This window comes from Panthera onca, chromosome E2, assembly GCF_046562875.1.
Source record: "Panthera onca isolate mPanOnc1 chromosome E2, mPanOnc1 haplotype 2, whole genome shotgun sequence".
Classification (NCBI taxonomy): Eukaryota; Metazoa; Chordata; class Mammalia; order Carnivora; family Felidae; genus Panthera; species Panthera onca.
The window spans coordinates 17421428-17443253 of NC_138353.1; the positions used below are offsets into that span (position 1 = coordinate 17421428).

At 51.0% G+C, this 21826-nt stretch overlaps 4 protein-coding genes across 10 annotated transcripts in view; 1 reads left to right on the forward strand and 3 right to left on the reverse strand.

The window, feature by feature from the left end:
- Positions 1-3523: 3523 nt before the first annotated feature.
- Positions 3524-12249, reverse strand: TBCB (tubulin folding cofactor B). 2 transcript variants are annotated; one of them, XM_060652233.2, is made up of 6 exons: positions 12039-12249; positions 11415-11558; positions 7933-8029; positions 7070-7261; positions 3968-4040; positions 3524-3795 (listed from the first exon to the last, which is right to left on the reverse strand). In XM_060652233.2, the coding sequence occupies exons 1-6, from the start codon at positions 12150-12152 to the stop codon at positions 3681-3683; spliced, it is 735 nt and encodes a 244-aa protein (XP_060508216.1). In that variant the 5' UTR covers positions 12153-12249; the 3' UTR covers positions 3524-3680. The 2 variants fall into 2 exon arrangements, with proteins under 2 accessions (XP_060508216.1, XP_060508217.1); XM_060652234.2 differs by lacking the exon at positions 12039-12249 and adding an exon at positions 11830-11948.
- Positions 12250-12476: 227 nt separating this feature from the next.
- POLR2I (RNA polymerase II subunit I) lies at positions 12477-14041 on the forward strand. Of its 2 annotated transcripts, none has more exons than XM_078438483.2 (6): positions 12477-12802; positions 12950-13004; positions 13332-13405; positions 13492-13566; positions 13669-13720; positions 13934-14041. In XM_078438483.2, exons 2-6 carry the CDS (start codon positions 12957-12959, stop codon positions 13994-13996), a joined length of 312 nt encoding a protein of 103 aa, XP_078294609.1. In that variant the 5' UTR covers positions 12477-12802; positions 12950-12956; the 3' UTR covers positions 13997-14041. The 2 variants fall into 2 exon arrangements, with proteins under 2 accessions (XP_078294609.1, XP_060508231.1); XM_060652248.3 differs by having other exon boundaries at positions 12489-12871.
- Positions 14042-14062: 21 nt separating this feature from the next.
- OVOL3 (ovo like zinc finger 3) lies at positions 14063-15958 on the reverse strand. The gene is made up of 4 exons (XM_060652268.3): positions 15836-15958; positions 15695-15759; positions 14749-14950; positions 14063-14292 (listed from the first exon to the last, which is right to left on the reverse strand). Exons 1-4 carry the CDS (start codon positions 15927-15929, stop codon positions 14063-14065), a joined length of 591 nt encoding a protein of 196 aa, XP_060508251.1. The 5' UTR covers positions 15930-15958.
- A 4976-nt stretch (positions 15959-20934) lies between these two features.
- Positions 20935-21826, reverse strand: part of WDR62 (WD repeat domain 62) — a 44524-nt gene continuing 43632 nt past the window's right edge. For all 5 annotated transcript variants that reach the window (XM_078438485.2, XM_078438484.2, XM_078438486.2 and 2 more), the window contains 2 exons: positions 21376-21533; positions 20935-21277 (listed from right to left, as the gene is read on the reverse strand). In XM_078438485.2, the coding sequence (XP_078294611.2) occupies positions 21020-21277; positions 21376-21533 (416 nt within the window). In that variant the 3' untranslated portion in view covers positions 20935-21019. The remainder of the gene's footprint in view (positions 21278-21375; positions 21534-21826) is intronic.

Sequence of the window (21826 nt, forward strand, 5' to 3'; positions counted from 1 at the left end):
ACAGAAACACTTCCAAATGAGATGATATATTGCGTGAGATTTGCTTTAAAATAATGGGAGAGGAGAAGAGAAAGCCGAGTAAATAAAACTCGGCCATATGTTTGACAAACATACAGCTGGGTGATGGGTACTTGAGAAATCCTTAACTATTCTAATTTAAAATCCCTTAATATGTTGGGGAAAAAGATTTAACTGTTTGGGAGAGAGAAAAGAAGGTAAAGGGGATATTGTTTCATTTAAGATATGAGCGCCTTCACCTGGCTTGATTGCCGACCACAAGCCTGGAGAGTGAATGACCAACCGGTCGAGATGCAGGAAAGCAGGAAGGAGGGAAGATGGCCCAGCCAACTCCCAGCCACAAAGTGAACTGTTCTCGGTTCTTCCAAGAAGCCAGAAAGTCAGCTCTGGCGCCCCCACCGGGACATCGGTTCCCATTCTGCGATTAAACTCAGACGGGCTCTGCAGCCCTCCACGCCTGCGCAACATCGTCCTCCACGGAAAAGCCCAAATCCCTTCGCCCCTCAATTCCTCGCGCAGCTGGGAGGGAGCAAGATTTGCGCTTCCAGACAGGAGCAAAATGAGGCTAAGGTTGTCGCATGGTTTTCTGGGAAATGAAGTTCGCTGAGCGGTGCACTGCTGCCCCCACGTGGCGGCTGAGTGGTTATTGCCCGTGTCTGGGATGGTGCCGAAGCTAGGGACGCCTGAGGTTGCAGGGACTTGGGAAGCTACTGTGGGTCTGGGAACCTCTGGGAATCCCTTCCAGAGAGGATGACGCCAGACGTGGAAAGATGGGGTGAGGTAGGAAATTAAGGTGAAGAAATTAGTGGCAGGTCCCGCTTTGAGGATTAAATAAAGTCAGCATTACTAATGTTGGATGCATGTAGTTATTATATCTACAGCTAATACTAAGCATTTACCTATATGGCTGGAGTTGATTTAAGCGCTTAATATATATTAGCTCATTTAATGCTCACAACCAATCGTTTCGGGGAAGTAATGTATTCAGACCCACTTTATAGGAATGAAGCTCAAACCCACAGAGGAATACCTGTTCAGTCACCCAGTGGCTGCGTGAAAGAGCTGGGGTTTGAATCCAGGCTTCCTGGCTTCAGAGCCTGTGCTCTTCCTCAGTAAGGTTATACCACCTCTCTTAACCTACTGAATAATCCAAATTTGTAACTGGTACATGAATCAACTCCCGCAGGCCATTAAGCATGTTCAGTTACTGATGTAGCTCAGCTCCAGGACAAAGGTTGCATTCAGCCTAAGTTTGTGTTGAGCACAGTGATCAGGTTCCTGATGGGCATGAATCACCAAAGGGGTTATATCAGGCCTACAAAGCCCAATCCCTTTTTGTTCAGGTGATTTCTATTCAAATGTCCCTACCCCATTCTTTCTCTCATACCAGGACCACCTGGGGGATTTAGTGATTTTGTTCTCCTTCCCCCACTGCCAGCAACCTTATTCATTATTATTTTTTTCAACCTTATTCATTGTTAAGTATCACAGTTTAAAAAAAGAGACAATGCTTTGTAATTATCTATTTGTCTGTCTTTAACTCCCAAGCAAGGACTGTGTCCAATTAATGAATATGTTCTCCATATCAGGCCTGACATACAGTGGAGGCTCAAAAAATGTAGAATATTGGATATATACTGTCTTTCATTTGCAATGAACTGAGGTCTTATGAAACCAAGGTTCACGGACTCTGGCTGAACTCAAGCTGGTAGGTACTGGTTGGGAAGTTGGGGGACACCCCCTCTAAGGCTCCTCACTCTGACAATTCCGTGACACCACAGGGGCCTAAGCCTTGGGATCTTTTTCTAAACTAATGTTTTTTTGGTTCTTTTTTTTGTACATTGACAATTTCAGTGATGTGTGTGTATGTATAGGTGCAGATCTATAACTGGTGGGTGTCTGATGTGAGTCTCAATGTTTCCTGTGTGGCTTCCCCATGTGTGAGAGAATCTGTGTGCACTATAACCTCTCATGTTTGAGTGTGAGTCTCTGTGTTTTGAGTAGGTCTCCAGTGTTTGTGAGTCCAGGTGTGTGTGTTCTGTGTATGTAAGTGTCTGTGTCCATTATGGTGGGCATCAAAGTATGTATATAACAAGCTGTTTGTGGATGTCAGCAGTTTTCCCTGAGGATCCCCTCAACTCTTAAACAGTTCAACCTCATTCTTCTCACTGTGGTTGTGCCTGCTGCTGCCAACTCTTTCTCTAGAAGTTATAATTAAGTAATTGCAACAATTAAGTAGAATCCCCCAGATAGGCACCCCACCAGGAATTACTTCAAGGAGCTAACAAGGGGCTTCTGCGTGTACAATAAAAGTATTATTAAGTGAATAATTAGGATCTCCCACCCACAGAAACTGTGGTAGAACTACTTATTGACCCCAACATCCCTTCTCCCCATCTTCTGTAATACAGGAACTTCTGATACTTGGCTAGGAACATGCTGCCCAGAATAAAAACTACATTTCCCAGTCACCTTTGCAACTACAAGTGGCCATGAGACAAAATTCTGGCCAATGAAATAGAAACAAGTTATTTGTTTTGTTTTTAGTTTTTTGGATTTATTTATTTATTTATTTTGAGAGAGACTCTCAAGCAGACTCCACACTCAGTGTGGAACCTGATGTGGGGCTCAATCTCACAACTGTGAGATCAGGACCTGAGCTGAAATCAGAGTCAGATGCTTAACCAATTGAACCACCCAAGTGCCCTGGAAATAGAAACAAGTTTTGAGTTGCACATATTCCTTTTTTTTTTTTTTAATGTGTATTTAGAGAGTGAGCAAGTGCATGTGCACAAGCAGGCAGAGCGGCAGAGACAAAGGGAGAGAGAATCCCAAACAGGCTCTACACTACCAGCACAAAGCCTAATGTGGGGCTCGATCCCACCAATGACAAGATCATGACCTGAGCTGAAATGAAGAATTGGGTGCTTAACCGACTGAGCCACCCAGGCACCCTGAGTCACACGTAGTCCTTAAAGGCAAGAGGTATCCTTCCCCTTCCCCTCTCCCTGGTACCTGTAGCAGATGATGTGGGAATCATGAGGAGATGGGACAGCAACAAGATACATAGATGGAGACTGGCCTCTGACACAGAAGGATCACCATACCAGTGCTGGTTGATTACATGAGACTTTACAGGAGAAATAAACTACCTTGAATAAGAAGTACCTGGGTGGCTCAGTTGGTTAAGTGTCCAACTCTTGATCTCAGCTCAGGTCTTAATCTCAGGGTCATGAGTTAAAGTACCTCAATGGGTGTGGAGCCTATTTAAAAAAAAAAACCAAAACTACCTTGTTTAAGCTACTATTATATTTTGGGCCCCTTTGTTATAGCAACAAAACATTATAGTAACTTATTAGGATGAAAAATAGTCTCATGGGCCCCCAGCTACTAGCTAAGGGATAAAGCTTCATCCTGCCCAACCTCTACTTTACCCACCTCCTGTTTCACCCTCACCTAGACAGCCACCTCCAATCCCTCCTATTATCATCAAGTCCTCCAACACTTCCTGGTTTCCAGCAAATTTAATGCAGGAGTCTCAAAAGTCAATGACAAGGTGAATAAAATAAAAATGGGCTCAGGAAATAGGGCCATGGGCACACACAGGGAAGGGCAATAAGAAGTCGAGTTAGTTGGAGCAGGGGGATGCCTTTCCTTGGGTGTCACATCTCATCCAACCCGTAGTCTTCCTCGGGAAAGTCCCCCACTGTCACAACCGAAGGCTTGACGAAGGCACCGTACTTGGCCTGGCATTCGAAGTAGCGTTTCCCATTCACGCTGCAGGGCATGAGGAGTGAGGCAGTTGTCAGAGGGGCCCCAACACGGCTCCCACCCCAGATGCTAAGATGGACAGGCTCACCATATGCACTTAGACACAGAAGCACACATACGCATGTACAGACACGGGCACAGACACACACACAGATGGCTGAACCAGACCACTCATTACCTGCCATCGTTTTTCCCTAGTGGCTCATCATAGCGGACGCCAATCCAGTAGCCACGCTTGAAATCTGTGAGTCCTGCCCAGGGAGGAAATTCCAACAAAACCTCTGAATCACTCCAGATGCATGCCTACCCACTGAGTATAAAACCTGTCCTGGCAAAAACCACTCCTTGCTACCACCCAGGACCATCTCCATCTCCTGCCCAAACTAATACAGTAGCCCCCTTCACTGGTCTTGCTGTTCCTAGCCCGGATCCCCTATTTACTCAATACCCCCAGTCAGAGGAGTCTTTCTAAAAATCTAAAGTAAACAGCACTGCTATCTTGCCCTAAATTCCTCAAAGGCTGCCCATCCCACTCAGCATAAAATCCACACTGCTTATGAACAAACTATTTTTTTAAGTTTTTTTTTTTTTAAGTTATTTATTTAACTTAGACAACAAGAGGGGTAGGGACAGAGAGAGAGGGGAGTTAGAGAATCCCAAGGAGGCTCTGGACTGTCAGCACAGAGCCAGATGTGGGGATCAAACTCACAAATCATGAGATCATGACCTGAGCCGAAATCAAAAGTCAGACACTTAACTGGCTGAACCACTCTGGCGCCCCACAAATGATTTTTGACAAGGGTGCCAAGACTATTCAATGAGGAAAGAATAGGCTTTTCAACAAGTAGTTCTGGGACAACTAGATATCCATACGCAAGAGAAGGAAGTTGGACTCCTCACATTACATACAATTAACTCAAAATGGGCCTAACACCTATATGTAAAACGTAACACTATAAAACTCCTAGAAGAAAATATAGGAGTAAACCTTTGTGACCTTACATTAGGCACTGGTTTCTTAGATACAATACCAAAAGCATAAGCGACAAAAGAAAAAATAAATTGGACTTCAAAAAAATTAAAAAATGTTATGCTTCAAAGGACACTATCAAGAAAAGTAAAAAGGCAACAGACCCCCAGAATGCGAGAAAATATTTGCAAATCATGTATCTGATAAGGGAATTGTATATAGAATACGTAAAGAACTCTTAGAACTTATGGGCTGAACTGTGCCAAAATTCACTGTTGGCACCCTAACCTTCAGTACCTCAGAATGTGACTGTATTTGGAAACTGGGCCTTTAAAAAGGTGATTAAGATTAAGTGAATCTGATCTGATTGGTGTCTTTGTAAGAGGAGGAAACATTTGGACACACAAAGAGACACCCGCACCCAGAGGGAAGACTATGTGAAGCCACGGCAAGAAGGCAGCCATCTGCAAGCCAAGCAGAGAGGCCTCGGAAGAAACCAAACCTCCCAACGCCTTGATATTGGGACTTCAGCCTCCAGAAATGAGAGACATAAATTTTTGTTGTTTAAGCCACCCGGTGTGTGGTTACTTTGTTATGGCAGCCCCAGAAAACTAATACACAACTTAACAACAAAAACTAAACAATCCTTGGGGCGCCTGGGTGGCTCAGTAGGTTAAGCGTCTGATTTTGGCTCAGGTCATGAACTCAGGGTTCATGAGTTTGAGCCCCGCGTCGGGCTCTGTGCTGACAGCTCAGAGCCTGGAACCTGCTTTGGATTCTGTGTCTCCCTGTCTCTCTGTTCCTCACTCACTCACATTCTGTCTCTCTCTCCCTCTCCCTCTCAAAAATAAATAAATATTATTAAAAAAAACTAAAAACAAACAACCCAATTAAAAAATGGGCAAAGGATCTGGACAGTTCTCAAAATAAAAGAAATATGGTTAATATCATTAGCCATCAAAGAAATGCAAATCAAGCCCATAATGCTGTCCCATGTCACAGCCACTAACATGGCTATAATTAAAAAGACAAACAGTAAGTGTTGGTGAGGATTTGAGAAACTGGAGCCCTCACACACTGCTGGTGGGAATACACATGGTGTAGCTGCTGTGGAAAACAATGTGGTAGTTCCTCAAAAGGTTAAACAGAGTTACCATGGGACCAACAATTCCACTCCTTGTGTAGAAACATGAAAATATGTGTCCACACAAAAACTTATACAAGAAAGTCCACAGCAGTATTTTTCATAATAGACAAAAAGTGGAAAGGACCCAAACATCCATCCACTGAAGAACAAGTATGTAAGATGTGGTATAGCCAATCAATATGGTAGTATTTGACTATAAAAAGAAGTGAAGCGTTGATACACGCTACAACACAGATGAATTTTGAGAACATTATGCCAAGTGAAACAAGCCAGTCACAAAAGACCATGGATTACATGGTTTACATGATTCCATTTATATGGATTACACATATTATATGATTCCATTTATATGAAACATCCGAAATAGGCAGATCTATAGAGACAAGATCTGCCTAGGACTGGGCGGGGGGGGGGGGGGGGCATCGGAGTTTCAGAAATGGGGAGTGGCTAATAATGGTTATGGAGTTTCTTTCTGGGATGATGGCTGAACAAGTCTGTGAACACACTTAAAACCAATGAATTGTGTACTTTAAGGGGATAAGTTTTACGGTATATGAATTATATCTCAATAAAGCTGTTCTAAAAAAAAAAAAACCCACACTGCTCTCCACTGTCTTCAAGGCCCTGCATGGTCCGGCCTTGCCCATGTCCAGATCTCACTTATTACGTCTCACCTCATTTCCTCCCCACTAGCCATGCTGCCTCAGACAGACCCAGCCTATTCTTGCTCATGCCCTTTGCACTCACCATGCCCTCTGGCTGGAACACTCTTCCCCCTTTCACCCTTTCCTTCAGACAATCCTTCCCCTAGGAAGTCTGCTGGATCACTCTCGAGGAAGGTTCTGGTACTGCCTCTCAGCTCACACAGCCCCCCCAAGCTTCCCACATCCCTGCCCTCATCACTTCGGCCCGTGCCTTCCCCATCTCAGCCCTGACACTGTGCCCCGTGCTTTCACCACAGAACTAATCCCTCTGGCCTCTGCTTCCGCCATCACAACCCACATTGTTCTGCCTCTGCTTCCCACTTCCCTGCCATGAACACTCTGGGCTGTCACTGTCATTGCTGGGTCAGTCTCCCCCACTGCACTGGGATCTCCTCGAGGGCTGGGTCCCCAGCACTGTCCATCCCAGGCCAGGGCAGAAGGCCTCAGTGGGCCACGTACCTACATACATGACGGTGCCCCGGCGAGGGGGCTGCCCAGGCGCCCGCACTTCACAGCGGCTGCCCACAGAGATGGCACTGGCCTGGGTCTTCTCCTCATTCAGGCGCTGGGTGGCCTCCGCCTCTTGCTGTGCCCGCTCCTCTTCATTGTATCGGCCTAGCTTGCTGCGCTTCAGGAAGGAGCGGACGGAGTCTGAGAGTGGGGTGGGGGACAGGGTTAGACATGGTTTTCCTGGTGTGGCCCCTGGCCTGATGAGATAACCTTCCACCCACACAGAACCAACATTCAGAGAGAAACTCTTCTGCTCTGAGTGTTGGAGGGCTACTGCCCAAGCCCCCAAATCTCCCACTATAGCCCTGGCTTCTCCCCAGAACCCCTGGGGCCTCCCCATAATCCAGAACCTAAAAGGAAGATGCCTGCTTCCAGTCATGGTATCACCCCTTCTTCCCATGTCCCTTCAGTATTACATTCCCTCCGCCCAGCCTCTCCTTGTCTTACCATTCTTACCAGTGTCTACACATTCTGATCTGTTCAGCTCATGCCCCCATGTGATAACTCACTACCTCCCCCCACATTAACCCTCCCTCCCAGACTTCCCTCTCAGGCCGTCTGCCTGCCTACATTCCCTCACATCTCCCAGCACCTATTCATACCCCACACTTGTGTCCCTACAGCTGTTCCCCAAACCCCATCTGTCCACACACCAACCTTATCCATGCCCTCTACTCGCCCAGGTCTGTGTGCCTGCACTGATCACACCACCGACCATCTCCCAGTGTCCCTGTCTGCCCCCCAACCTCTGCCCACCCACACACACTCCCTCTGACCCCCATATGCCCTCATCCATCGTTATGTGCCTGTACCTTGCCTCTGGTCATAGGCTTCTTGTGAGATCTGGTATTTCTCCACCTTGGACACATCCTCATACTCCCCAAGGCGGGCACCACTGTGGTCAATGACCTATAGTGAGGGGAGGGAGGTCAGTGGGGATAAGGTCTGGACTGGGAGGCTTGGGATGCTGGGGGCAGGGGGCTGTACATTGGAGTATTCCCTAGATTTAAGTCTCTCTGTCTTGGAAAAACCACATTCCTTTACTCCTTTACCCTCACCTTTACCCAGACCTTCTCCCCTCTCCTGAGCCTAGCAGAAGGGATGAGAACAAGTGTCCACACTGGCCATCTCCCGTTCTTCACCCCCACCCCTCCTTAGAGGCTGGATCTTCCCCCAGACAATCCCCACATGGTGCCACCACCATCAGTGATGATCTCTAAGTCACTGGAACTGAAGGGCAGAGCTCAGGTCTTCCTCACAAGACTTCCTCACAAGACTTTCCTCACAAGACTTCCTCACACATCTGTCCTCTCTGGGCCTCTGGGACCCTCCTAAGCTGGCCCCAACCTCCAGACTCTGAAGCATCTCTTCCTGTACCACCCCCAATATTCATTCACTCATTGCTTGCTAAGCTCTTCCACAGCACCCAGCTGGGCTCTGTGCTGGGTGCTAGGGACACAGTGCAAAAACAGATAAACACTTGCCCTCAAGGAGTGCTCATTCTGCTGGGACACCAACCATAAACAAACACGTGCATGCATTACACCAGATGACGACAAGGTCCTATGTAGATAAATACCACAAAGAGGTTTAAGGAGCATGAGAGGGTGGTCAGAGAAGGCTTCTGAAAGGAGGGGATGTCTGAGCCAAGGCCTAAAGGCTAAGAAGGAACATATGGCACCAAGTCTCGGGTGCAGAAATGTCCTTAACCCTTTTCAGGAAGGATGGCTTCATAGAAGCCATCACGGCTGAAGCGGAGACAGACAGGGAACAGTGGAGACACAACAGATCACTACAGACTTTGGCTTTTACCCAGAATAAGTAAAAGCCAGGGGCATCTGGCTTTGAGTAATGAGAAAAAGCCATGGGGCATTTTACCCAGGGGAGGCTCTGGGCCAGGAGGGCCTGACCTGATTCAGGGCATCACAGGCTCCCTCTGGCTGCAGGTGGGTAGCAGACTGAGCGGGGCCAGGGACAGGCTGCTGTGGTGTCCAGGAGAGGGAGGATGGAGGCTGGGTCAGGGCAGGGGTTGTGGGGGAGACGAGTGTAGACTCTAGACAGATTTTGTAGGTGGAGTCCATAGGATTTGCTGTTGGATGGGATGTGGGTGTGAGGTAAACAGAGGGGTCAGCAAAGACTCTAAGGTAGTTTGGCCTGAGCCATTGGCCTAACATAGCAAAATAGAAATGGCCCTTATCTCTGGTCAGGATCACTATGAATTTCTACTTTGTGTATTAAGGATTTTGTAAGTTTCAGGTTACTATTATTTTAAACAACACATATATGTTAAACATATAATTTTTTTCTAAGTAAACTTTATGCCCAATGTGGGGCTTGAACTTACAACCCTGAAATCAAGAATCATATGCTCTACCGACCGAGCCAGCCAGGCATTTCAAATACAGGTAATATTCATAAAGAGGAAAATAGTGTAAAATAAATTCTCTAGAGGCTCCACTTCTGGGAAACCTTTCTTTTAAAAAAAAATTTTTTTTAAACATTTACTTATTTTTGAGAGACAGAGAGAGGCAGAGTATGAGCAGGGGAGGGGCACAGAGAGAGAGGGAGACACAGAATTCTAAGCAGGCTGCAGGCTCCGAGCTGTCAGCACAGAGCCCAACGCGGGGCCCGAACTCACAAACTGCAAGATCATGACCTGAGCCGAAGTCGGACGCTCAACCAGCTGAGCCACCCAGGCGCCCCTGGGAAACCTTTCTTAAATGACCTCAGAAGTTAGAGGCCTGTCTACACCTGAACCCATGTGTGAAAACCTCCTGTTTGAGGATAGCCCTATGCCATCCTATGCCTGACCCACTAGCATCTGGAGGCTGAGGCTGCCTGCGTCAGCCCAAAGTCTCAGTCCTGTGGGCCCAGCACTACCCTGACCAGTTCCCACTATGATCCAGTACCTACCACACCACCTGGACTATGGAAGAAGCCTCCTCCCTGGTCTCCCTACTCTTCCTGTCTTCCCACACACAGTCAAAGGGAGCCTGTGAGCACCTGGGTCAGACCAGGACCCTCCTGGCTCAAAGCCCTCCCCTGGCTCTCACTTCCTCCTGCCAAAGGAGAGGCCACTCCTCAGTGCCTGTACCTAACTGTGCTCCCTTCCACCTCAGTGTTTGCACATGGTGTGCTCTTTTGCTGGAGTGCTCTTTTCCCTTTTTCAGTTAATTCTTCCTATTCTTCAGGACTCTGCTCAGGCATCACCCTCTCCAGGAAGTCCTCCCAGTACCGGCTCTCCCAGCTCTGTGATCTCTTCCTATATGGCCTTCATGTCTCTGACATTTCATATTTGTTCCTATGAATATTTAGCTAACATCTACCTCACACACTGTACAGAACTAAAACAGAGGCCTCTTCAGACTTGGCTCACAGCTATACCCCTGGCATAACACAGAGTTATGGACCAGTTCTCTGAGCACACTGACTTGCAGAGTCATGCAGACTGAGGTGAAAATTCTAACTACAGTTCATCCTTAGGAAAGTAAATTCCATCCTGAAGCTGTTTTGTCTTCTGCAAAATGGGGTTAATTACACCATCTTCCAAGTCTTATTTTATGGACTCAGCTCAGTATTCAACAATGATTCACTGGGCATCTTCTCAGTACTAGGCATTATTCCAGGTGCTGGAGGAAATGCACAGTATGTCACAGGGTGCTAGGAGCTAAAGACAAAAATCAAATAAAATGGAAAAGAGAAGAGATTTAAATTTTATACTGAGGTCAATGAAGGCCTCACACTTGGAGGGTGACATTTAAGTAAAGACTGGAAGGGAGGAGTGAGCCATGTGAAGCCATAAAAAAAAGAACCACTTGCAAAGGCCCAGAGGTGGAACCCACCTGGGATGCTGGGATGTCTGAGGAACAAGGGGAGGAGAGAGGATGATGTGAGTTGATGAATGCAGAGGTCCTCAACTTCTCCCAACATGTCCAGTCTCATCACTCACCCTGACCCACCTCACACTCTATACCTCTGTACACTGTTCCCCCCACCTGGCATACCCCTCCCACCCCTTACCCTAAGTCACCTTTCCTCATCCTTCAGGTCTCAGCTCAGGCGTCCCTTCCTTCAAGAAGCCCCTTCTCATACTTCTAGGAGTCAGGCACCTCGCTGGGCATCCCCAGTCCCCTGGGCTTTGCCCACACCACTCTGGCTGTCACTGTCCCGTGATGGCTCTCTCTCCATGCAGGACTGGGGGCTCAATGAAAGTAGGGCCTATCTTGGTTATCACACAGGGCAACGTACAGCAAGTATTTGTTCAACAAATAAATAAATGGCGGGGAGGCCTCACGTGGATGCGGCAGCCGTCGTCTACGGGGTATGAGCCCAGCAGTGCATCCTCCTGATCCAGCTTGCTGTAGAACTTGTCATCAGCTCCATACAGCTCCAGTTCCATGCAAGAAGCAGGACTGCCCACCACCAGCTCTAGTTTACACTGCGCAGAGAGCAGTCGGTGAAAGGCTGTCAGCGACCCCACCCTCTGCCCTGGGGCTCCACCCCCCCCCCCCCTTTTTAAGGTACGTACTTGCAAATTAAAATTTTTTTTAAGTAAACGCTAAGCCTAACACGGGGCTCGAACTCACGAACCCGAGATCAAGAGTCGCGGGCTCTACCAACTGAACCAGTCAGGAGCCCCGAGGCTCCACCCCTTGTAACAATAACCACTACCCCATCCTTGCTCCTCTAAGACACAATTTAGGACACACCTGGTTATCTTTGGTCATGCCCTATGCAACCTCTGATTTTCCTGGCATCGTCCCCAATTTCTGAATACTCAGACTCCCTCTGGGCCCACCCAGCCGGGTCCCGTCCCCAATCTGTCCAACCTCTGTTTATCTCTGGCCCCTCCCCGCGTTCGGAAAGCCCCTCCATTTCTTCCTTGCCCCGCCCCCGGGCCCCGCCCCCACGGCCACACCTTGAACTCAGCTATGGTGAGGCTGCGACTGTACCGCTTCTCAGAACGGAAGCTGTTGAGAGAGCTGCTGATGAAAACGGTCACTGTGGGCGCCGACAAGCCCGTCACCTCCATCTCGCCGCTTCCTGCCGGGGTCCGCAGCCAGGTTAGTCGCCTCACACCGGCTCCGCAGCCGCCGCCGCCGCTTCTGGGATATCAGCCCCTCCCCCTGCTCACGACCTAGCCAATCCATGCTCTCCCCCAAGCAGGGTCCGCCAATCGCCGCCGTCTCTTTTCCACGCCAGGAAGAGGGATCTCCCGTGTTCTTGGGTAGCCCCAGCCAATCCTGAGAGGTCTTCCATGTGCGCAGTTCTTCCAATAGCAGCCCGGGAAACGGCCCAGGCGGGAGAAGGGTGAAGCCCAGGGGAAGGACTGGCAGGAGGTACCCCATCCGCGCATGTGCACTGGCCTTCAGCCTGCAAAGAGCCGTGGCTTCATTTATGGTCGGCGCTTTGCAAATTACGTGAAGCATCGTATTCCTGGCTCTCGTACCATACTGTTCTACAAACTGGGGAAGTAAGGCCCAGAAATTGGAAGCAGTTACTGCAGAATATCAAAAAACTGAAGCAAGTTATTAATCGAACCTCGGAGCACAGAGACAAGCACAAAGCAGCTGGAAACCAGAGCATGTGCGCAGCTCCGCCCCTCTCTTGGCGAAGCAACTAGGCTTGATCCTTCCCGCGACCGGTCGCGCGGTGGAGCAAGCGCGGAAGGCTTGGCGGGCGGTGCGTAGCTATGGAACCGGACGGGACCTATGAGCCGGGTTTCGTGGGTATTCGATTCTGCCAGGAATGGTGAGGCCGGGGCTGCGAGTGTGTAAGGAGGGCAAGTAGTGGCCCCAGGACTGACCTCTGTCTCCTCCCTCCCCACAGTAACAACATGCTTTACCCCAAGGAGGACAAGGAGAACCGCATTCTGCTCTACGCGGTGAGCACGAGCCCACGGAGCGCCGGGGTCTTTCCAGAGGGATCCACCTGTTCCCAGCGTGGCCCCATCTTACTCCACATGACCCTTACTTCTTTTTACGCCCCTTACGTGTTTTGGTCTTGCCTCCTGACTGTCCCACGAGTTAACCCCCACTGTCTTGTCCATCCCCGAGGTGATTCTCGGTATACCCCATTATTCCAGCTTCGAAACTCCATGCTATAGTTATTCCCTCTGGGGAAGACCCAGCCTTCCCTTCCAATCCCTTCCGAGACCTCCCCGTAAGCCCTTTCCCGCAACCCCTTTCCCGCAACCCTTGCCCTTTCGTAGTGCCGGAATTGTGATTACCAGCAGGAAGCCGACAACAGCTGCATCTACGTCAACAAAATCACGCACGAAGTGGAGTGAGTGGCAGGACTCAGCCTGGGGAAGGGGTTGTTGGCTTGAGAGACCTGGTCTGGGCATAATTATTCGCTCTCTGTTCCCTCAGCGAACTGACCCAGATCATCGCTGACGTGTCCCAGGACCCCACGTTGCCGCGGACCGAGGACCACCCGTGCCAAAAGTGAGCGCGCCGTTCATATTGGGGATGGAGCGTGGCTCGTCCTCCCTGGGTGAAGGGAGGAGGGAAGGGGATGGTAGGCTGAGTGGCTGACTGCCCTCTCAGGTGTGGCCACAAGGAGGCGGTGTTCTTCCAGTCACATAGTGCCCGTGCCGAGGTGAGTGGCAGGAGAAAGGCTTTCTGGGTATCCCAGGCTTGGTCCTTACCGGGGGTGGGGATACCAACATTTGGGGGGACCCTGCCCTTCCTGGCATACTGAGCTGGACCATTACCAATGGGGAAAGCCCCTTTGCCTGTTATCTTGGGGTGAGGCTCTGCTGGATGGTGGTTCCATGTTGTACCCTTCCTAACCGGGCAACCTTTCTGCCAGGACGCCATGCGCTTGTACTATGTGTGCACGGCCCCACACTGTGGCCACCGCTGGACCGAGTGAATCATCCTTTCCCACGTGTAATAAATACTGTGTTCTGTGCGTGCATTTCCTGCATTTATTTGCCTCTCATGTGTTGTGTGGGTGCACAGTCTCAACACAGTGCAGGGCACGATGCTGCACATAGGTGTCAGGCCGCGAGCATGTGAAGCCACAGTCTTCACACACATGCAGCTTCTCCCGGCGCTCACGATAAGCGTAGCTGGCTGGCTGCCCGTGCACCTTAGCAAGATGAGCTTCAAGTGAGCAGCGCTGAGTAAATGCTTTCCCGCAAGCTCCACAGCGGAATGGCCGGATCCCTGCACAGGTGGGCAGAGGGGGAGAGGACAGACAGGACAATGGCCTCCAAGCTAAAGTCTCCCCACCTTAACCTCCATGAGCATTCCCCCATTCCTACTCCAAGTTGTCTGGACTCCTCGGTCTGTCCCACCATCTTCTACCTCCACCTGCTACAAACAGGACCAGATACCTGTGTTCCCATCCTCCTCATCAGGATATTCCTTCCCCAGGGGCGAAGGAGGAGGCTTTACCTTGCACCTTCAATCTAGATCCATGTATCCACTACTGTCCTCGTCGTTCACGCCTCTACCCTCGTGTCACCGTACACCCACCCGACTGGGATCAGTCTCCTGATGGCTGAGTCTCCACCCCATATATACAAACACTGGAAACTCCATATCCTGGGCACCTCTCTTCATTTCATCCCAGACCCTCCCGGGACCCAGCTGCCCTTCTCTGTCCCTGCCACTCCTCACCAGTGTGAGTCCTCATGTGGCGCTTGAGGTCGAAGGCATCGTGAAAGCCCTTGCCACAGCAGCGGCACACGTGGCGGCGTGCAGGGCTGTGGCACTTGAGGTGCCGTGTCAGCATGCGCTGCAAAGGGAAGGCCTTGGGGCAGAGTGGGCAGCCAAGTGTCCCAGGGCCTCTGGGAGTGGAGGCCAGACTGCCCTGCATAGGCTGTGGGAGGGACATGGGAGTTAGACCCCCTGGCTGGAGCAAATGGAAAAACTAGAACCAGGAACCAAGGAGGTCTGGGAAGGCCAGAGACTGCCTGCTATTCGTGTGTGCAAATGCCACCCTGTCTCCGAGGCCTTCCCTGACCCCCATTGCCTTTACCTTGCTTTATTTCTCCATTTATACATCTCCCAACGTGACCTTTTTCTAGTTTTCTTGTCAAGCCCCCAACAGATTATAAGCTCCAGGAAGGAATTTTTGTCTTATTCTTGCTAAATAGCAATTGCCTAAAACAGTTCCTGGCTTTCAATAAATACTGAAATAATCTGTCACCTTTATCTTCTGGCTAGTGTTTTCCTACTTCCAGGGCATGCACAGCTGAATATCCCTTCTGAGAGTCCCTAGTCTTCCCCCATCCTTGCTCCTGTCACCTTGTCTGATCCTGACATAAAGGAAATCACCATCCACTTGGCTTGAATCTTGTTCTGCTCCCACTGGACAGAGAGATCTCTGGGGATAGGAAATGTGACTGCCCAGCTTAGGGAAAGGGTGCCTGGGATGAAGCCTAACATCTCTACCAAGAAAGCAAAGGCATTTCCAGCAGTGAGAACAACAGGTGGAAAGGTCCTGAGGCTGGGGGGGTGGAGGGGGCATGAGCAAATGGGCTCAAGGGAGTGAGAGGCAGTCAGGCTGAGAGTGGGTAGGGATGAAACGAAGCAGGGTCTTGTGGTCCAGCTGCAGACTCACCGCTGCCCAAGAGTCCCCAAGGCCAGAAGACTGGTGTGCTGATGGGCCCCGCTGGTTGCTGCAGTCTGAGGAGAGAAGCCAGACACGGTGATGCTTTGTGTCTTACCTGCCCCTCGCCTCCAGGCCCAGTGAGGGGCCCACCTGGGACATAGGCATCTCCCCGGAGCTGGTCAGGCAAGTGGTCCCAGTTGGATGGCTGTGGACGCCGACTCCTGACCAGGAAGACACGGGGCATCACCTCCCGGAGTGGTGAGATGGCACTCCACGCACTACTGCCTCCTCCACCTGTGGTCACACCTCAGCCCCAGGATGACTAGGAGGGAAGAGGGAAGGGAAGGGGGAGCCACAGAGGACCTGCATTCTCTCCATGCAAATTTTGTGACAAGCCCAGGGACTTAGCTGGCTCCAGTTACCTCTGCCTCAGATGGGACCTACCATTCCTCCCCCTTCTCCTACACCAGGTTCCTGAGGGCACTCTCCAGCCACCAGGGGCAGCCAAGTGCTGGGACCCCCCCCAGAAGGTCAAGCAAGGGCAAGATTAGAGCCTAGCTAGCTGCTGCATGTGGGGAAAAGAAAAAGAGACTCCAGGAAGGCTGTCTTCTCAAAGTAGCAGCTGGGCCAAGGACCTGAGGGGTCTGTTTGCCAGGCAAATCAGTCACCACCGGACATCCAACAACCTGCTTGGTTATTCAAATCACAGCAGCTGTCTGAGAAGCAGGAGAGGGGGGTGGTGGCTGTGATTGCTTGCTCCAGAGGGTGGAGGAACAGCAGGGTCCAGTAGGGAAGGACAAAGTGAGGACACCGGCTGTGTATCTTCCAGCAGGAAGCTCCACCTCTGATTATTAGATGCCAAGAACTGACGTTCAGCCAGAAACACTGTTCAGATGTAGCAGATTTTAAAATATTGGTGTGTTGGGGCGCCTGGGTGGCTCAGTTGGTTGAGCGTCCGACTTCGGCTCAGGTCACGATCTCGCGGTCCGTGAGTTCGAGCCTCGAGTCAGGCTCTGGGCTGATGGCTCAGAGCCTGGAGCCTGCTTCCGATTCTGTGTCTCCCTCTCTCTCTGCCCCTCCCCTGTTCATGCTCTGTCTCTCTCTGTCTCGAGTATAAATAAATGTTAAAAAAAAAAAATTAAAATATTGGTGTGTTAATAGTCCAGCTCCTAGTGATTGCCTGGGACACCACTCCCCCACTCTCCCACAGTCCAGGAACCAAAGGGGGTCACGTGACACAGCCAGGGGCTCCCAGAACCCCACCCTAACACTCTGTCTTGTCTGTGTTCTAGACTGATCATCGTCTGACCCCTTAACCACTGGTTAAGGATTTTGAATATTCTCTGTGCAGTTACTTTCTCTCATTTATCCACTCAGCAATTTCCTGAACTCCAGTTATAGGCCAGGTCTAGCTCAATGTTAAAAATGAGCACATAACTTAGTCCGTGAAGGAGACAGACCCACCAGTGACAACCCAGAATGACCAAGGCTATGATGGGGAATGCACAGGCAAAGTGATCCAAACTGTAATAGAGAAAACTCAGGGAGCTCATGGGAGCCCAGAAGAGGCTCCCGATCCAGCTTAAAGGTTCAGAGATGACTGTCTGGGTGTGAGCCCTGAAGGAAGATAAGGTTTCAGGTAAAAGGGAGGGTGTTCCAGGCAGAGGGAACAGTCTATATAAAGGCTTGGTGGTGAGAGGAGCATTATTTCATTTCTTCACATTCCCTGAGAGTCAGTCCTGCTCATTCATTTGGGGCAGCAAGGGAGGCAGAGTTTTTCCACTTTACCTCAGCAAGACTCAGACAAGTCACTTCTTGCTGAGCCTCGGTTTCTTCATCTGGAAGATAGAACTAATGTGTCTCCCTTGGCTGGTTTGTGTCAGAGGCCTATGTAGATCATGTGGGGAGAATGCTTAGCATGCAGCATATAAACAGGGTGGTTGTTAGGAAGTCTTGAGAGGTGGTTAGGCAAGCATCGGAGTTTCAGTCAGCCCATCTGTAAAACGGAATTTTCAGTGTCTCCATCTCACAATTGTTGGATTTCGTGCAGCCATGACTGGTGTGTCCGGCACAGGTCTGGCAGCCCAGTATCTGGGATCTGTCCAGCGTGGAGTACAGGGTGCAAGTTGCACTGAAGAATGAGCTGGCAAATGGTTAGGTGGAGCCATTTTGTCTCTTTCAGGTGCCCAGTTCTCCGTGCCCAACAGCATGTTTCAGGGCAACTGGTTCCTGTGTCATTGAAAACACGTTAGGGAAGAAATCCGGGGCTGGGTGTCTTTATTTTCCCTAAGGCCCTTTCTGTCCCCTTCCTCCCTGCTCTGTGTCCTGGGAGACCGACCTGGGTGGACCGCATCATCTGGGTTCCTGGGCCCCCTGGCTCCCAGGATTTTGACAGTGGGGAGCCCCACAGAAGATGGGGGAAAGGATTCCTCCAACTCTCCCCCTATGGAGTTGCCAGGGACACAGCTTCCCTAGGACAGCCCTCTCTCCAGTATTGGCTCTTCTGGTTTCCACTTGGCTCCCTTGCACCTCAAGGCCAGGGTGGGAGGAACAGCTCACCTCTGGTGCCAGCTCAGGGTACTGTACCAGCCCTATGATTTCCCTGTTCCCTGCCCACTTCTTTGCAAATGATCCCTTTACTAAACTCTCTGAAATATCCCATGTGAGCATGCTGTCCTCTTCCTCCTGGGACCCTGTCAGTCCACAAACCACACTCACACACATTCATCAGCAGTGGTTTCTTTTTTTTATAAATTTTTTTTTTCCAACGTTTTTTATTTATTTTTGGGACAGAGAGAGACAGAGCATGAACGGGGGAGGGGCAGAGAGAGAGGGAGACACAGAATCGGAAACAGGCTCCAGGCTCCGAGCCATCAGCCCAGAGCCTGACGCGGGGCTCGAACTCACAGACCGCGAGATTGTGACCTGGCTGAAGTCGGACGCTTAACCGACTGCGCCACCCAGGCGCCCCCATCAGCAGTGGTTTCTTAACCAGCTGTTTTGTTGAGGCGAGAAAGTCTGGTCCTTCTAGGGCTGAAGAGCTTGGCATTGGGAAGTGGAGAGTGGCAGGCACCCTGGGTCCTCCCTACCAGCCCACCCTCCTATTGTGCTGAGAGAACCCAATTTTGTTTGAGCAGCCACATGCCCAGGACAGGAGAGACGGCTGGTCCAAGAAAATGAAAGCAATCTCCATTCCTCTTGCCTGCAATCGCTCTGAAAGGGGAAGTGTCTAGGGAGGCTTAGCACTGTTCTCACTATGCTGGTGGCTGCCTTCCTTCATGCCTTTGTTCCTGGCTGGGTAGGTGTACTGCTGAGGGCTGGTACGGCAGCCATGTTGCAGCTATGAGAGAGCCTACTAAGCTGGAGGGCAGAACTCAAGACTCAGGGGTTAATGGAGCAGGAACATAGTCAAGAGTAGCAAATGTCCCTACAGCTTGGAACCCCATAAGCCAGTGATTTGCTACTAGGGAGCTGAAGGCTTGATTATGATACAGGGTGGGAGGGGTACATTCCAGGAGGGGCACGACTCAAGACGGTCCTCTGGGTGTCCGGGGGCCTGGATGCCAAGCTTCGCATCAGGGATCTTAGGTGACCATGGCCAAGCTAGGCAGAGGCAAGGACAGTGGGCCCCAGTGGTCTGTAACCTGTGGGGCTGGGCAGGTCAGGGAACCTCCCGTCAGAGGTCCAGCCCACCTGAGTCCTGGACCTCCTGGGCTCCTTGGGGCAGGGTGAGGGAGCTTTGAGAAATAACACCTGACATCTCAAATACCAAGCCCAGGCATCTTATTTGGGGGGAAAATTGTGTTGTATTTCTTGGATTTAAATGTTGTGAAACAAGGCCCTGCCCCCTGGAGCCCTGTTCTTCCTCCCATCTCCTCTCCTGGCTCATTGCATTCCTTACATATGTATTTCATCCCCCCGATGGGGCATTTGCATCCACTGTTGTCTGCCTGGATACTTCCCCAAGATGTCCACATGACCCGTGCCTTCTCTCAAGCCTCAGCTCAAATGTCACCTCAGAAAGGCCTTCCCTGACCCATCAGCCAAGCCAGCACAGTGACATCTTAATTCCGGTTTTGTTCTCTAGAAGGCTAATGCCGCGAGGGCAGATGCTTTGCTTATCTTGTCTTGCTCCTCACCCTACCCCTCACACACAGAACCGACACAGGTACCCGGCAGGATTTTTTTGAACTGCACAGTTGATTCTGATGTGTGTAATTGTTTATGGAGACAGTGCAGGGCCATGTCTTTATGCTGAAGTGTCTGGCTCTGCCACCAGGCAAGCCTAGGTTTGAGTCTGAGCTCTGTGGTACCCTGGACAAGAGTGGGTCTAAGCTTGTTTCTAGTGGGCCATGACCACCAAACAGAGCAGAGAGGAACTCAGGCAAGTGGTGGTTCAGGCCACAGCAAGCCACATGGCGGGGCTGTGCTTTCGGCGAGGACCCTGCCCTTGCTGGCTTCCTTTTTAGAGAGAGTTGGGACAGCAGGGACTTTTGTGGTCACAAGAGTGGCCTTCTTGGCAGACGCGCCACACGGCCAGATGCCTGCTGCCTAGGGAAGCTGGTACCAGAGCTGGGAGCTCATGGGACGAGTCTAGTTGTAGTCCTCCTGCTGGGGAAGCTACTTGTTCCAGCTGCTAGATGGACTGGCCATGCTGCCCCAGTGTCCAGTGAGAGAGCCTGCTGGTCCATTTCCCCTGCTATAGTTAGGGACAAAAGCCTGGACCTCACAGGATCCAGCTGGGCTTGGCCTAGGGACCACGAACCAGTGGCGTGGCAGTGTGTGTACCGGGAACCATGGTCTGGCACACGGTGATGGCAGTGGCTCCAGTGGGTTCTTGGGTACCAGTAGGGGGCAGAGAGGAAGTGCTGGTGGCTCCTTGGGGAATAGCTGGGCCTCACTGCGCAAGGACAACGGACCCCACAGCAGCTCAGAGGGCTACGTAGGCGATATGGATCCAGGTGCTGGGATCATTATTGTGGTTCCCAAATTTCTTGGGAATGTTGGTCCCATCGATGGAGTCCTGAAACAAGGCAGGGAGGGCACTGGGGCTGATGTCCCCCAGGCGAGACAGGAAGAGGAAGGGCAGGTGAGGCTACAATGCTAGGCCAACACCTGCTGCATACAAATTTCATCCCTTCCAAAGTTTATCCGCTCATGTTCCCTGGGCTGGTCTCCTCCCTACCCTCCTTCCCCGCATCCACCTCAAGGGGGCTTTGTGGATGTAACCAGACAGGCACCAGGAACCATTCCTCTAAGCTGTCAGTTTATTTGCTTAAAATGTCTATTTCTTCAGAAGCAGCAGGGCTGTAGTGGAGGGCAGGCTCCTGGCCCTCAGTCCCCCCGTGCCTTCCTCCGCACAGCCTGCACCAGCAGCTCCGAGTAGTGTTCCAGCAGGGCATGCAAATCTGGGCTGGCCAGGGGGCACAGTGTAGGTGGGGAGGAGGACCTTGGGCTGGGCTGGGCCTGGGCCACGTCAGTTCCAACCAGCCAGTCACTGGCTTCTAACTGGCTATGGATCCAAAGAAAGGTGGAGGCCAGTTCAGTCCGTGCCTGCTGCTGCTCACTGCTCACCTCGTCACGGGAGACCATCTGCAAGGGGGTACCAACCTTGTCAGCGGTTCCTCAGTCCAGGCAGTCCGGCCCCCTCACCCCCCAGCCCTCTCCCCTGACCCTGGGGCTTGGCTCACCACGTTGTAAAGGTCCAGGGCTTCCTGGAAGGCAGTCTGCAGTCTGTGCACGATGGTACTCACAGTGCTCAGGTCTAGGCGAGCTGAGGGTGGGACCCTGGCTGGCACCCTAGGCTCCTCCCAGTGTCCAAGGTTGCCCTGGGCCAGACTGAGTGCATCTGGGGGTAGGGTAGAGGGGACAGGGTGAGAAAGGCACCTCCTCTTTCTAGCTGGTCTAAGAGAGGCTGGGGTGGCTGGGCTGATCCCAATTCTTATCCCTCTGCCTGGAACACTTCCCTCAGTCCCTCAGGCTCCCTTCCCTCCCCTCCTGCAGGACTCTGCTCAAATGCCCCCTTCTCCCTGAAGCTTTTCTCATTATCCTGCTTAAAACTGTAACCATTGCCTGTCCCCCCCAGCCCCCAACCCCTAAACTGTTTCTCTTATTTCTGTCCTTAGCACACACCACTTTGTG

What these genes read in the sequence shown, in the direction of transcription:
- TBCB (XM_060652233.2), bottom strand. Translation starts at nt 12,152, where the DNA reads ATGGAGGTGACGGGCTTGTCGGCGCCCACAGTGACCGTTTTCATCAGC. An exon ending in ACGACGGCTGCCGCATCCAC is followed by an intron (nt 8,030 to 11,414) that starts GTGAGGCCTCCC and finishes CCCTCACTATAG; the next exon opens with GTCATTGACCACAGTGGTGC. An exon ending in CTAGGGAAAAACGATGGCAG is followed by an intron (nt 3,796 to 3,967) that starts GTAATGAGTGGT and finishes CATGCCCTGCAG; the next exon opens with CGTGAATGGGAAACGCTACT.
- POLR2I (XM_060652248.3), top strand. Translation starts at nt 12,813, where the DNA reads ATGGAACCGGACGGGACCTATGAGCCGGGTTTCGTGGGTATTCGATTC. An exon ending in ATTCGATTCTGCCAGGAATG is followed by an intron (nt 12,872 to 12,949) that starts GTGAGGCCGGGG and finishes CCCTCCCCACAG; the next exon opens with TAACAACATGCTTTACCCCA. An exon ending in GAGGACCACCCGTGCCAAAA is followed by an intron (nt 13,567 to 13,668) that starts GTGAGCGCGCCG and finishes CTGCCCTCTCAG; the next exon opens with GTGTGGCCACAAGGAGGCGG.
- OVOL3 (XM_060652268.3), bottom strand. Translation starts at nt 15,929, where the DNA reads ATGCCCCGTGTCTTCCTGGTCAGGAGTCGGCGTCCACAGCCATCCAAC. An exon ending in TTGGGGACTCTTGGGCAGCG is followed by an intron (nt 14,951 to 15,694) that starts GTGAGTCTGCAG and finishes TCCCTCCCACAG; the next exon opens with CCTATGCAGGGCAGTCTGGC. An exon ending in CCACATGAGGACTCACACTG is followed by an intron (nt 14,293 to 14,748) that starts GTGAGGAGTGGC and finishes CCACCTGTGCAG; the next exon opens with GGATCCGGCCATTCCGCTGT.